The sequence below is a fragment of the Chelonia mydas genome, chromosome 10 (genome assembly GCF_015237465.2).
Source record: "Chelonia mydas isolate rCheMyd1 chromosome 10, rCheMyd1.pri.v2, whole genome shotgun sequence".
NCBI lineage: Eukaryota > Metazoa > Chordata > Testudines > Cheloniidae > Chelonia > Chelonia mydas.
In genome coordinates, this window is record NC_051250.2 from 7,469,800 (window position 1) to 7,484,383 (window position 14,584).

Consider the following 14,584-nt stretch of genomic DNA (forward strand, 5'->3'; position numbering starts at 1 on the left):
TCAGATAGCTGTACCGGGGGCCTTGTGTGAAATGAGTTTGGGTCTCTGTGCAAGTTCTGGTAGTGAATTCTCTGGTGTGGATACCTGTGCTCTGGGAACTGGACTAGCTGCTCACCTTGTTGGCAAGCTCAGCAAAGGGGTAAGAGGTTTTGATGGCCCATGGAGACAACTCTTATCCCTTGCGGGGTCAAGGGTGGAACACACTGGGGCAGGGGGCAGCATGAGGAAGCTTTCAGTGATACTGCATATGCTCTGACGGTCCTGTGCATGCCCAGAGAACAGTCAACGCACTGTTAGATTCGTGCAGAGGACGATCCCTGGTTCGACCCTAACTCTGATTCTTCTCAATGTTTTTTGCGTTGCAGAGTTTGACAAATTTTTAGAAGAACGAGCCAAAGCTGCTGAGACACTCCCAAATTTACCTTCTCCTCCGCTGGAGGCCCCCACTCCTCCTACGAATCCTTCAGGCAGGAAGAAGCAGGAACGCTCAGAGGATGCCCTCTTCGCACTGTAAAGATCGCTCTTGGCTACCTTCTCCGTGCTCTGCAGAAGAATGTCTCTGTACAGCCACATTGTCCTTTCACAGTTCTTGGCTAACCATGACCCCCTTGCCGTCCTGGTTTCATCAACTGCTTCTCTTGCTTATCTCTAAAACACTCTCTTTCTCCCCCCCCCCCCCCCCCCCCCGCTGACTTTTGTATTAAAGGCCAGCTCTGCTCCTACCAGACCACAGTTCTCCAGCACTAGCTTAACCTCCCCCCACCCCCATTCCCATCCAAGCTGCATAAGAGCAGCTCTTAATGCCGAAAACCCCTTTAAAAACGCATGAGTATTTCTTTACCTTGTTGATCTGAAAGTGTAGTGAGAGTGGCCTTGCCTTTGATTTACATAGGGACCATCCCCTTCTGCGGGTAGATGCTTCCGAATAGGCTGGTCTGAGTGTCAATCCGCATGTAATTGCCTGAAATGGAATGGAGATATATTTTAATTTTAGATACAGATGTCAAGGTATCCGCTTCTAATAGGTTTAGACAGCAAAGAACAACAGCTTTTCCCTTTCAACATGTACTTCACAAGTTAAAATTCTCCTCCTCCCCTCCCCCCATCCCCTAGTACCACATGGCAGTTGCTGTTCTCTACTCTGTGGTGCTTCCAGTGTGTAGTGTCATGGGATTTTTTTTCTCTGAGTTGACCTAAGCTTGCTCTGATTTGAAAGCAATTTGTTAGTTTTGTCCGACAGTGCCGTGAATAGGAGAATGCTGGGATAAATGGCTATTATAACACTAGAGATCATATGAAGTATTTCACTCACTGAGGGAGCTTTTCCCCTATAGTATTTTGTCTAGAATGTGTGCCTTTTTAAACCGGTTACATTTCTCCCTAGCTTGAGAATACTTCTCCAGTCATTAGCTCTGATGCTAAGCAGGCTCTGCCTTCATCTCCTCAACTGTTTGAATGACATCCATGCAAATGGATGGGACTGAAAAACGTAATGGGTGAGACTGGCCACACTGGAGGGGCATGTTTGCTGAATGTCCCTGGTATGCCCTCTGGCACTGGAGGGGTAAAAACAGAAACGTTGTTAAGAGGTAGCTCATCAGAAAAAGGGGCCAGAGTTGTGATTGCTTGTAGGAGACTTCCTAGGCAAATGGATACCGGGGGAAAGATTCTAACCGGCACTTTGGCTGTGGAGATGCAGATATTGGAGATGCAGCTCTTTATTTTCCTGCTGGAAGGTTTGGGCTCAAACACTGGCTGGCTGCGGTCGTATTGTATGTCATGTGAAATAGACGTGGAGTGCCCTTTGCAGTCTCTGCCTCCTTACAACCACCTAGTGCTAAGAGGCGACTGTCCCCACCCCTTTTGCCTGCGTGCTTGGATTCTGTTCCCTTTGCTTGTCAGAGGAATAAACTAACAATGCTGTCCTCCTGAAGCACTGGCAGCCCAGGGACCGGCATTTCCAGTATAGTCCTAAGCTGCTCTCCCTCGTGCCCGCCCCCTCTCTCATACCCTGGACAGATTCCTGGGTAGCAAGCCAGTGGAGCAAGATGGAACAATAGAGGTGAGAGTCCATACACTTCACAGCCGAGGTAACAGAAGTGCTGTTTCTAGAACGCTGTTTCTCCCAACTCACTAGTCGTTGTTCCTGAGGGCATGAGAATTTTTAGGCGGTGAACTGCTTTGTTTTGATTCCGCATGGCATGACTTCCCTGCATACTGCCATGTGTGCACCACTTTCACCAGCTTTAGACCACTAAAACTTCTCTCCCCTGTGCCAGCTCCCTGAATGTTTATCTGAATTGGTTTTATTCTGGTCAGTCTCCATTAGCCTGCATGTGTAGGGTACTTCAGGGTTTGGCTAGGCCGTGATATACACATGAAGCGTGGTCTGTCCCCTAATGGCCCACTGCAGCGTGTTAGTCTTTTAGAGAGACAACCCCGAAGCAGAATTGTCCATGTTGACTCTAAACAAATGTAGCTTGCCACTAGGGGCAGACCTCGGGACCTTAGAGCATCAGTTATAGAGGGGGGGGGGAAGTGCCGTCTCAGCCTACGTTTGTTAGGATCTCTGAAACGGGCCAGCTGGGGACGGGGCTGTTCAACAGCTAGTCTTGGAAGAGGAGCAAAGCAGGAAGTTGCAAGAGAATTGTTGGGGGGGCGGGTGAGGGGATTGAGAGCGGGGTTGTCAGTGATGGCAGCTGAAGGAATGTGACTTGTAAGTCTTGTTGGATAGAAGGCCAGGCAACATGTGATTGGTGAATGGGCTGCCGAGAAGGACTATACTAGCTTGCTCAAAGACTTTGGGGGAGTGTGCGGTATGATCTCCAGTCATTCAAACATGCGTGGTTTCCCGCCCTTTCATTCTCCAGCTGCCGCCTCGGCCCTCCCTTGCCCCAGGCAGCCCTCTCTTCCACTCCCCCTTTTTCTCTCTGCCCCTCTCCTTCCATTGCTTCACTCACCCTTGGTTCATTCCTCTTCGTTTAGGGGCTGAGATTGTCCTTCCAAACCCCTGCACTGGTCTAATATTCCTTCCCTGCTTGGATCTGCCTGTTCTCAGCCAGCCCTGTGCTGTGGAGAATGTACGCCTGCCTGCGAGTGAATTCAAAACTGGTGCCGGGACATGGAGATGGCTTGATTGAAGCACGGGGAATGAAACCACCCTTTGCCTCTTCTCTGCCACCCCACCCCCAGCTTAAATTCTGTGGCCTGGGGGCAGCTGTGAGGGCTAGATGTGCTGTGCTCAGCTAGAAATCTGGGTCTTGTACAGAACTTGAGTTACCTGAGGAGGGGAGGGCCAGTGGGATGGGATCACTGTGGGGCTTGGAGACAAGCTTGGCATCACGTGGTATTGCCATTGGAGATCGCCTGTGGAGTCCTCTTCCCCTAGAGAAAGACAGGTAATCTGCCTGTAGTTGTCCCTGACCTGCAGGGAAAGAAGGGGTTAAACCCCCTCTCCTCTCTACCATGCATAAACTAGAGTTGCTTCCTTGGAAAGAGACTGGTTCCTTGGGCAAGATCTTGGAGAGCTGCTACTTGGCTGACTGCAGTCTCTGATAGGGGAAAAACAAAATGGAACGAAACCGGTAAGGCTGAGTGGAAATATGCTGCTGGTTGCTGAGAGTCAAAGGGTCTCTGAGCTGTGCTTCTAACCTTACGAACCTCAGTCTCTGTGCGTTCCCCTTTACCATCTGGTATGATCAGGGAGGCAGACGTGACATTGGTTTCAAAGGGTAGCAGGTGTTGTAAGCGAACGTCCGTTAGCTAATGGAGTGCGCTAGACATTAGCTAGGAAAACACCCCACCTTGGGAGAAATGAGCGCACATGCTAGAGGAGATTGCGGCTAGTGAGTTCCGTTAACTTGTCCTCGTGCTCAGTCTTGCTTCTAGTCAGACCTTTGATAGATTATTTATTTAAGAACCACCAGTTCTCTTGTGCACATTCACCCCCCCGCCCGCACCCCCTAAGGAGCCCTGCTATCCAGGCAGGTCAGATCTGGAGCCTAAAACGCTGGGGCCCAGCTCAGCATGCTGAGCACTCGTGAGGGCTGTAGAAGTCAAAAGGAGCTGCGAGAGCCCAGAACGTTAGCCCATGGCCTCTGTTGTAAACGTCAGAGCTACTGCTGGAGCTTTCCAATGTCCTGCAACAGGATCTCCCATCTTCTCCGCTCTGTTCCTTGTGATTTGCAAGAATGGGAGCAGTTGAATCCCTTTGAGGAAAGGAATGGCTTGTTCCATTTGTCCTTGGAAGATGGTTACCTCAATTACTCTTCCACCCCTTTATTGTAAATGCTTCCTCTACACGAGTGAGGAGAGAACTGAGACAGCTCTGGTATTCGTGAGTGAAGGGGAAGGATGTGTCAGAGGAGAGCAACATGGCTCAGCAGAAAGCCTTTCTCATCGTGCTTAGCTATCACAGCTACGTACTCAGTGACACTAAATTAACATTGGGATCCGTTGCAAGTTCTAATGATACTTTATTCTAGGTTCTAGTATTTATTTTGTCAAGATATGCTTTCCAATGTGTTTAACATCTTCTGTCAACTCCTTGTGTGCTGGGATGTAAAAAATGAATTTTCTATTGAAATATACCTCTTTTGGGTTTTGGTTTTAAATGTTGCGTGTAGATTTCAGGTGCATCTTTGGCGAGTGTAATAGATAACAATGTGCTGTACAGACTTTTGGGATATTTAACATGTATGCAAGGTTCAAGGGAGAAAGAGATCATAAAAACTTAGCGTGGTCTCTCTTAAAGGGCAGAGTATATGTATGCTAAGTGGTCCGAGTTGGACCATCATGTAGCCTCCAATGTCCCTTTCTCCTGCCAACTTTACTAACCCTGTCCCCCAAATTACATTGACCAAATCAGCTTGGGTACCAGCATTTCAGGTTTGTTTTTACACTTCCAGGCAGAGGGAGTTTTTAAGGAATGAAACTAGCTGCTTCCACCTTAAATGGAGGCCTTTACCCAGCCAGACCCAGCGAAGAGACTTGGTTTCCTCCAGTGGTGTAGCCGTAGATCTAGACTGGGGCTTCCAAATGCCCAGAGGGAGTTAATTGCCCAACTTCTCTTGGATTTTAATGGGAGTTGTGCACCTCCTCGACTCCTTTGAAAGCCCCAGACAATGTGACCTGTATCTGCTGCTTCCCATTCGCTACTCTTCTGTTTCCACCAGTGAGGATGGTACATATGGTGGTGGAAGATGGGAGCAGGTTTGCTCTTGTACCATTTTCTGTCTTTTTTTTTTTTTTTTTTGGCCTTGTAAATTCTAGGGCCTCCTGTGTTGCTGGGATGTGCTGTGGGGCAGGGTGACGCTGGTTGGCTCCATCCCTGGGCTGAGCTGATCGAGCTTGGTCTGTATTTGTGTACCTCCTCAGTACCAACCCCAAGGCTTGAGGAGGCTGCCCTGGGGGGAAAAACAAAACTCAGGACAGTTTTTTTCAAGGAAATAATGAAGTAGCAATTGGTGGGTAAATCATAGTCTTCTTGCAGGTAACCCTTCGACTGCCATAGGCATCCTGTTGGCATCTTCCCACTGCCTTTGTGTGACTGGCCCAGTAGAAGAATGCTGGCAGAAAACCCCTTCCTGCATGCATTTATGAGCACTCCGGTGCTGCTACCATCCACTTAATAACCCTCTCCTGTCCCTTTCTAACTGACCCCTGTAGAATCAGTTTGCCCCCGTGCTCACCATCCACAACTTCCCACACATAGTGGGTTGTCCAGATCACAACATGCCCTTTGACATGGGACTTAAAAACCTCTCCACTCTCATCCCTGCCTCACACAAGCAGCTGCAGCAATTGCCCTATCCATCTGGGCTAAGTGCAAGGCTCTGTTTGACTGCGAGCTGGCTTTGGTCCCAACTGGTGATTTACCCACCCATTGCTCCCTCCTTCTGTCTCCACCTAGTCAGTGGCAAGCATATGCCAAACGCACCCCTCCTCCCCCGCTCTGTGTTTTTATAAGTGTGAGAGTTCTTCCTCATTCTGTAATGTTGTTATGAGCTACCATTAACACTACAAATGTAACCTGTGTAATAGCATCTCTCTGTATATTAAAGCTGTAGGCTTTCCAGATAAAAGTGGATAATATTTATTTACTGAAGATATTGGGTATTTTTTTGTTTGGGGGAGGGGGTAGGGAAAGGGGACTTAACTGTTTAAAAATATTGACTATGTAAAAACAGAAGAAACACACACTAAATGTGTTGCTGTCTTTATGTAGAAAGCCAGTGCGTTTACGTAAGGATGATCCAAGTGTATTAATCTACCATCAATTAACTTACAGAAATCATCTCTCTAGTTTGGCTCTTGCATGTGCAATACTCCAATAAAAGCACTACTAGTGTGAACTGCACAGTGATGGCTTTGAATCTGTGTCTTAGATACACCTGGTGTCTTGCTTTCCTTGCCTCCTGCTCTTCCTAACCAGACGGCTGATACGTTTATTTTTGTCCATAGCTACCTTGAGTTGCTCATCAGCCCACCAAGACTCAACATATTTCCAGTGTTCCTTTCACATGATGCTCGTTATACAAAGCCGTCTTTCAGGTATCTTGAGCACTAAGTCTCAGACTTGACCCACTTTTAAAATTGTCCTCTGGTGGGAGATGTTCTCTGCATTTGTGTTGAGGTGGATCTAGTTCCTGTGGGGTGGTGTTGGATTGACAACCTGGAAACCAAAGGTCCCTGTCCACAGAACTGGTATAATATGGACGACAGCAATGCAGGCTTCTCCTCACTGCCCAGCCCCAACCCTGACCTATAGGAGATTGAAATCCACACATCCTTGGCATCTGAAACTGACTGCAAATTGGTGCCGGTTGTGTTGGTGATGCCTGTCCACCTAGTTCCAAACAACACACTCATTTCATAGGGACCACTGAATGGTCCTCAGATGATCACTCATTGACAATCTGATTTGGTGACCTAGTAGCAAGAGGGCATTATTAATCCCTCGTCCATCTGGTTCCTTTTGGGTGCTGTGGATTCTAGGTAGACCCCTTCTTATAATGAGTCTTCTACCTTGGCACCCCAGAACTCACAATGCAAATGCTATCAGACACCTATTCTGGGCACTTTCCCTGCTGGCTGTGCAGGATCAGTAAACTGCTGAAAAAGCTGGCTCCCTAGAGCTGCATCCACTTGTCCCCTCCTGTGGTGGCTGACAGCATACTCGGCACAGGAGTAAATGGAAGAGTAATTACTTTGCTAGTGTAGCACTAGAAATGCCATGAAATACGTTTTCCAAATGCAAACAGGCAGGGAAAGAAAGTGTGCTGTCTAGTTCCCAAGAGGAAAGTAAAAACAGGAGTGAGCAGTTTAAAAACCACCTGTTTAAAATTGTTTTTAAAAAAAAGTATGGTGGTTGCTAACTTAACCTGTTCTGAGAATTAAGGATTTCCCCTCATAATAGCTGCAGGTTGGCTTTCAAAGCAGCTGAATTAAAGTGAAACAGGCAAACTTTGAGATATCACAAATAAAGCTGAAGTGAAGGTCAGGGCTGATTTTTAACCCACATCCTCCACTAGTTAGATCAAGAGTAGGTGAGTGGTGCTAATAACTGACGCCTTTGACAGTAAGCTTGTCCCTACTAAAGAACTGAAATTTCAATGGTTGTTTCAGACTCATCCATTCTACTGCCAGAAAGGTGTTTAGAGATGATGTGCCCCACACAGCCAATCCACAGTTGGTCCCATCGCCTTTCCAAACATTGCACTGGTTTGTTTTGTGTTAGTCAGATCATGTGCCTGACTCTGTGTGTCAAACGCTCTGGCAGGAGGTGTAGTGTCCAGTTCTATTCAGGACAAAGGTGCATAGCTACCGTTGGCCTGACAGAGCAGAAATGGCATGAAAGGCACGAAGTTGTAAATTCCCCAAACAACAAATGTTGGACTTGCGGTAGCACGTTTTAGAATGCAAAACAAACATCAGCAGGACGCTATGCCTGGGTGGAGAATACAGCCCTGTAGGAAGTACAGGGGTGTAACAGGCCTTCGGTCTGAAGACCTGGGTTCGAATCCCTATGTGTATTACAGATGGCCATGAGAGGTGCCATCCTATCCCCATCTGACTGCATGGCTAAGTCAAGCATGCTTGATAGCCACTGCTCAGGAGAGGCCCACAGTGGGATGCATGGTGGGAGGGAGGAGGGAGTTGGGAGTACCCATGGCGACTGAGTCCGTTTGCACTACATATTTTGATGGTGTACATTCTCCTGTAAAAGAAAAGGCACCAAGGCTGTTCTAGCAAGGGATACTGTAGATCAGGACTGAGGTGCATTAGCAAAGCCCTCTAGGGAGTTCAGGCCTGCAGCATAGGGATGCTGTATATTGAGGAGCTGTATGGCGGCCCAGAACGGGAATAGCAGGGTGTGCTCCAGGCCAGAAGCCAGAAGAGTACCCAGAAGTTACCTACTACAGGACGGGCCCAACAAAGAAAACAACAGAACGCCACTAGCCATCACCTTCAGCCCCCAACTGAAACCTCTCCAACGCATTATCAAGGATCTACAACCTATCCTGAAGGACGACCCATCACTCACACAGATCTTGGGAGACAGGCCAGTCCTTGCTTACAGACAACCCCCCAACCTGAAGCAAATACTCACCAGCAACCACACAACAAAAACACTAACCCAGGAACCTATCCTTGCAACAAATCCCGTTGCCAACTGTGTCCACATATTTATTCAGGGGACACCATTACAGGGCCTAATCGCATCAGCCACACTATCAGAGGCTCGTTCACCTGCACATCCACCAATGTGATATATGCCATCATGTGCCAGCAATGCCCTTCTGCCATGTACGTGGTCAAACTGGACAGTGTCTATGTAAAAGAATAAACGGACACAAATCAGACATCAAGAATTATAACATTCAAAAACCAGTCGGAGAACACGTCACTCTCTCTGGTCACTCAATTACAGACCTAAGAGTGGCAATTCTTCAACAAAAAAACTTCAAAAAACAGACTCCAATGAGAGACTGCTGAATTGGAATTAATTTGCAAACTGGACACCATTAACTTAGGCTTGAATAAAGACTGGGAGTGGATGTGTCATTACACAAACTAAAACTATTTCCCCATGTTTATTCGCCCCCACCCCCACTGTTCCTCAGACGTTCTTGTCAACTGCTGGAAATGGTCCACCGTGATTATCACTACAAAAGGTTGGTGTTGTTTTTTCTCTCCTGCTGGTAATAGCTCACCTTACCTGATCGCTCTGGTTACAGTGTGTATGGTGACACCCATTGTTTCATGTTCTCTGTGTATATAAAATCTCCCCACTGTATTTTCCACTGCATGCATCCCATGAAATGAGCTGTAGCTCACGAAAGCTTATGCTCAAATAAATTGGTTAGGCCCTAAGGTGCCACAAGTCCTCCTGTTCTACATAGCGTCACATATGGCGCTCAGCCCCGGAGTATCTGAGCGCCTTTGGGTTCTGCATTAAGCCACGGGACTGACATCTGGCCCCTGGTGTTTGCTCTCACATCCTGCCCCCCCAGTGCCTGGCTTTGGGTGGGGGGTGCCAGTCCTTGATGCCCCTCAAAGTGGCTTCTCTAACCCTGTCAAAGCAAGCGCAGGCCTGACCAGCTGGGCCCTGGGCTGGCTTGTTTCCCCTGCCAGCCCACTCAGGAACAGGGAGGGTGACTCTGAGCCACGTGCTGCACCGGCTGCTCCAGCCCCCGGGGGATTTGCATGATGTAATCGCAGCCCGACCGGAGCTGTGATGCAAAATCACTCCACTCGGGCCGGGCTCGCCCATTGGCTGCTTCCCACTGGTTCTACAGGCGGGGTTTCCCTGCTTCTCAACCAAACTATAGCTGGGGAGTCCCACCCCTGCTTGTAGCCCATTGGGCGCCTGAAACCTGTCCCCTCCCCTGGAGACTTCTCCTGGTTTAACCCCTTCTTCTCCGCCTGAGTTGGCAATGTTTTACCCTGGACCCTCACAAAGCTTGTGTGGGTCTAAATAATCATGCAATAGGCCGCATCCGCATTAGAAGGGGCTGAGCCCTGCAAGACTCTGCTTCTGCAGAGCAGGGAGCTTTCTGAGGGGCAGGAAAAATAAATACTTTTCGTTGCAATTCCTCATGGTGGAGAACCACTGTATATTTTGTGTGTGGACCAGTAAATGTTCATGACCATCTTTTTTTAAGGCAGAGAACTCCTGGATCTTATTAACACAACCAGATCTTTCCCCTGTGCTGTGTAAGTCAGAGATCAGCCTGAAAAGCTCTTACTATCCCCCGGGCATACATTTCAGGAACAGTAAGAGATTCTCTGAAAGAGAGCATAAGAACAGCCATACTGGGTCAGCCCAATGGTCCATCTGGCCCAGTGTCCAGTATCCAACAGTGACCAGTGCCAGAGGTTCAGGGGGAGAGTACAGAACAGAGCGTTTGGAGTACTCCATCCCTGTCTTCCCCTCCTGTAGTCAGGCTTAGGGTCACTCCAAGCATGGGGTTGCATTGCTGACTATCTTGGCAAGTACCCATTGATGGACCTTTGCTATAAACTCATCTAGTTTTGGCCTTCCCAACATCCCATGGCAATGAGTTCCACAGGTTGTGAAGTATGTGGAAAAGTACTTACTTTTGTTTGTATTAAACCTGCTGCTTATTAATTTCCTGGGGTGACAATTGGTTTTTGTATTGTGGGAAAGGATACATAACTTCATCCCCCACACCATTCATGATTTTACAGACCTCCATCATGTCTCCCGCCCTTCCCTGTCTCGTCTAAGCTTACAACCCTCTTTTCTTAGCCTCTCCTCATATGGAAGCGGTTCCATACCCTTGATCATCAGAGAAGCGAAAAGCTATTACGTGATGCTCACTACTGTGCTTTTTGCCCAAGGGGCTGAAGCAGAGGAATTAGTGGGGTCTAGACTTTAGAGCAGAGAGGTGAATTGGAACTCCTGGGTTCTATTTTCATCTCTGCCACGGACCTTTGGCAAATCCCCTAACCGCTCTGTGCTTCAGAGTCAAGCCTCTGCTGAAAGGTGCTGTGGAAATAAAGGGTATTCTGCTGGGTGTAGGCCTCCACTTTCAGTGAGCTACCTCCATTCTTTGGCAAATACATCACGTATTGCTTGTGTTTAAAACATGGAACTAACTGAAAGTTACTGTCTGGATTGGAGACAGGCCCACACCTGCAAGTTTCTATCTCTGTGCATTAATATCATTAGTTTACCGCTAGCTTTAGAGAGTATTCGAGGGCTAGGAGCACCAGCCTGGCTGCTCATTACCAAGAGGGAGTGAGGGTGCATGGAGGGATGCGAGCTAGTTACCCGTCTTTCAGAGGCAGGTGGCTGTTCTTGGATACTTTTCACTGAATGACTGATGGTTTGTTTCATAACTGGGAACAATGGCCCTGCCTGAAAGATACTTCTGAATTCCTTTGCCATGGTTTTGGGTGAAAGCATCTGTTATGCACAGGAAGGTCAGCCTGATTACGTGAGCCATATCCAATAGCAGCAATGAGGTAAGTCGCAGAATAGTAAACGCTACCTGATTTCATTCCAGTCATTGAAATAGGCAGAGACTTGTGACACGTGCCTATGAAAAACCTTTCCAGTTCTGCCACCCCCAGACCTTCCTTCAAGGCATGGTGTGAATGCCTAGAGCCCTGCACAGATACAAAATGTGTCTCCGCATCCAATCTGCAACCAAGATGTGTGGGTATCTGTGGATTTGCAGGGCTCTAGATATAAAATTTGGATCTGAATCGAACTGCAAACATAGTCCACAGGCATCTGCAGATATAAAGCGCACATCAGTAGATTGGCAAGGCTCTCTGTCACCGACCTGATATAATCTTATTAGATGATTACACCAGGATAACCACACCTCAGAAACACAGCCCTGGGCCTGTTCAGGAGAGTTCTGCTTTCCCTGTTCACCACCACCTCTTGCTTCAGAACAACTCTCCTTCCCAAGGGTTCTCGCTCGTAGGTGTATCTGAGCGTTAACTTCTGCAGAGTCTCTCAGACAAGCTTTGCGCAGGCTAATTGTGCTGTCTTCCTGGGCTCTTGCCTCCATGAATTCAGACTCCCGTCGTGATAACACCAGGTATTTCTTTGAGATTGGGGGCCAGCTAGGTGGCACTGTCCCTAATCCTCCTCTTCCAGGCATTTGGAGTCCTGCAGCTCCTCTTTATCCTTCTTGTTAAGCCTGCTAGCTGTCTGTGAGCCGGGAGTTGTACCAGCAAATCATGCTGCAGAGCTGTGCAAAAACCCTAGAGTTAGGTTGCCACCCTGCAATCGATCTCTCTTAGGAGAGGGCTGCACATGGCAAAAATAAATAGTCCCTAGAAGGCAGGCATGGCTGGGGAAGGCTTTACTTTCTTCTGGGTCTCTTTCCTCGCAGCAGTTCTATCGAAACCAGACATAAACTTCCTCGAGGGTGAGACGGAAAAGGACAAGCCCTTGCTACAGACTCAACAGTGGGATCATTTCTTCTCCCCAAACGCCAGGCCTCCTGAATGCTTCCCCCCCTGCCTAGCGGTGTGTGTTCTCCCTGCTCTGTGGCAGAGAGAAGGGGGTAGCAATTCCAGCGTGCTTTTTTCCTAGTAAAAGGCTCCTGCAGCGTACGCGAGGCAGCCTGTGGCTGCCCCCAGCTCACCCCCCGGGGCTGTTTGCTGTGGAAAACGGTGGGTGGGACGGGCAGAATAGACCGGGATAGGGAAGCTGCCTGCAGAAGCAGAGGGGCTGCCTGGAATCGTATATTCCCGACGTAGCCCTGCACCTCGGCTCGCTACCACTGCCAGGGGACCGCCGCTTGCATCTTTTCCCCCTTTCGGAGCCTCTGCGCTGCAGTCACAGAGATTAGACAAGAATCAGCCACGCGGCGCGGTTTTTTACTGGCAATGCAGCCACACTGGGGGAAGAGTAATTTTACCCCGGTTAAAAGAAAGAAACGCAGCGCCACCCCCCCCATGCCGTGCCATTCCAGGCGTGCTGGGTCCTGCGCCCCGCTCCCACTGCCGCTCCCCCGGACGGGGCGCCCCCGCCGGTCGCCCCGCGGACGCTGCTCGGTGCACGGGGAAGAGGAGGCTCGGGAAGCGCTGCTCCGGCGGGACACGCGGCCGCTCTCCATTGCGCGCGGCCGCCAGAAACCCCGCAGCAGCCCTGCCCCTTGCATCCAAAATCCAAACCCCAATCCCGCGGCTGCAATGGGCCTCTTCCTCCCGGGGCACCCCCGCGCCTGCTCCCCTCCTGCGACTGCGCCTCGCGGCTGCGGGCTCCCTCTCTGGTCGGCAGCCCGGGGGAGGGGGAAGGGTGCGCCCGCCCCAAAAGGCTGTGGCTGTCAATCAGGCAGCGGAGGCGGAGCCAGAAGCTGCGGCTCCGCCCCCCTGCCCTCCCCAGTAGCAGGTTTGAGCACAGTTCAATTGAGCAACTTTTCCCCCCCCCCGTCCCCAGCCCCAGCCATGGAGGTGGGGGCCGCGGGCAGGCTGCGGACGCTGCCCATAAGTTGGGCTGCTCGTGTTTGCTGCTGAGTGGCTTGTTTCCATGGGCTTCTCCGGGGGAAGGATTTGTTAGCAGGAAAGGAAAGGGGGGGAAGCCCCCAGAGCCCAGCAGCACCCACCAAAGTGACCCCCCCCAGCCAGGGGGGGACACTGCCCTGCAGAGCCGACAATGACCAGCCTCGGCTTTGATGACACTTCTCTGGACAGCCTGGACCCTTCCTTGACTCTCCAGGAATCCAGCGAGATCGCCACCGCCCTGCTGAGCGACATCGACGGTGGGTAGCGGCCGGGCAGAGCTGGGGCCCAGGAGCGGGCATGGCTGGGGGGGGCAGCGCCTGGGGCAATGGACAGCTGGGTCCTGACCCAAGTCCCTGCTGAATGGCGGCTCAGCCCAGGTCTGGGGGCAGGGAGGAGCCGGGGGGGGTGGTGTATGGGGGCTGAAGGCTCCTGTGAACCCCGGGCGCCTGGCTTAGGCAGGGGGGCTGGGTTTCATTTCAGTGCTTTTTACACTTCGGCGTGGTGGGGGTGGGAGGGTTTCTTTGCTCCCCTCCCCCAGTCCCGCATCTTGGCCCCTTCTAGCCCCGTGGCTCTGCGTTTCTAAGCTCCGGGATGAAGCAGCTCACGTCGCACACGTGTGTGTATGCGAGAGGGGCAGCGATCCGCAGGCGGGCACCGCATTTCGGGGGTTCTCTTCTCCCTCGCTTGGGTGGGGGGCTTGGTGCATGGGTGGGGGCGGGGAGTTTCTGTGATTTCTGATCACGCTGGGGGCTTCCCATGTAATTACTCCTTGATAGATTTTGATTTTAGGAACCTGCTCCTGTCCCCTGCCCATCTGCCCCGGCTGCAATGGGGTGCACGCTCGGGGGGCTGCGCAGCCGGCTGCAATTGGGGTGCACGCTCGGGGAGGGGAGGGGTGCAGCCGGCTGCAATTGGGGTGCACGCTCGGGGGGCTGCGCAGCCGGCTGCAATTGGGGTGCATGCTCGGGGAGGGGTGCAGCCGGCTGCAATTGGGGTGCACGCTCGGGGAGCTCTAGCCGGCTGCAATTGGGGTGCACGCTCTCGGGGGGCCTGCAGCCGGCTGCGCTGGGCCCGGCTCGGAAGCCAGGCC

General features: G+C 50.7%; 2 protein-coding genes across 5 annotated transcripts in view; both read left to right on the top strand.

Moving 5' to 3' along the window:
* The window catches only part of TOM1L2 (target of myb1 like 2 membrane trafficking protein), a 65,329-nt gene extending 58,971 nt beyond the window's left edge, over positions 1-6,358 (top strand). For all 3 annotated transcript variants that reach the window (XM_037910105.2, XM_037910104.2, XM_037910106.2), the window contains one exon: positions 366-6,358. In XM_037910105.2, coding sequence (XP_037766033.1) covers positions 366-514 — 149 coding nt within the window. In that variant the 3' untranslated portion in view covers positions 515-6,358. The remainder of the gene's footprint in view (positions 1-365) is intronic.
* A 4,608-nt stretch (positions 6,359-10,966) lies between these two features.
* SREBF1 (sterol regulatory element binding transcription factor 1) overlaps positions 10,967-14,584 on the top strand; it is a 32,378-nt gene continuing 28,760 nt past the window's right edge. For both annotated transcript variants that reach the window (XM_037910520.2, XM_037910521.2), the window contains exon 1: positions 10,967-13,751. In XM_037910520.2, the coding sequence (XP_037766448.1) occupies positions 13,646-13,751 (106 nt within the window). In that variant the 5' untranslated portion in view covers positions 10,967-13,645. The remainder of the gene's footprint in view (positions 13,752-14,584) is intronic.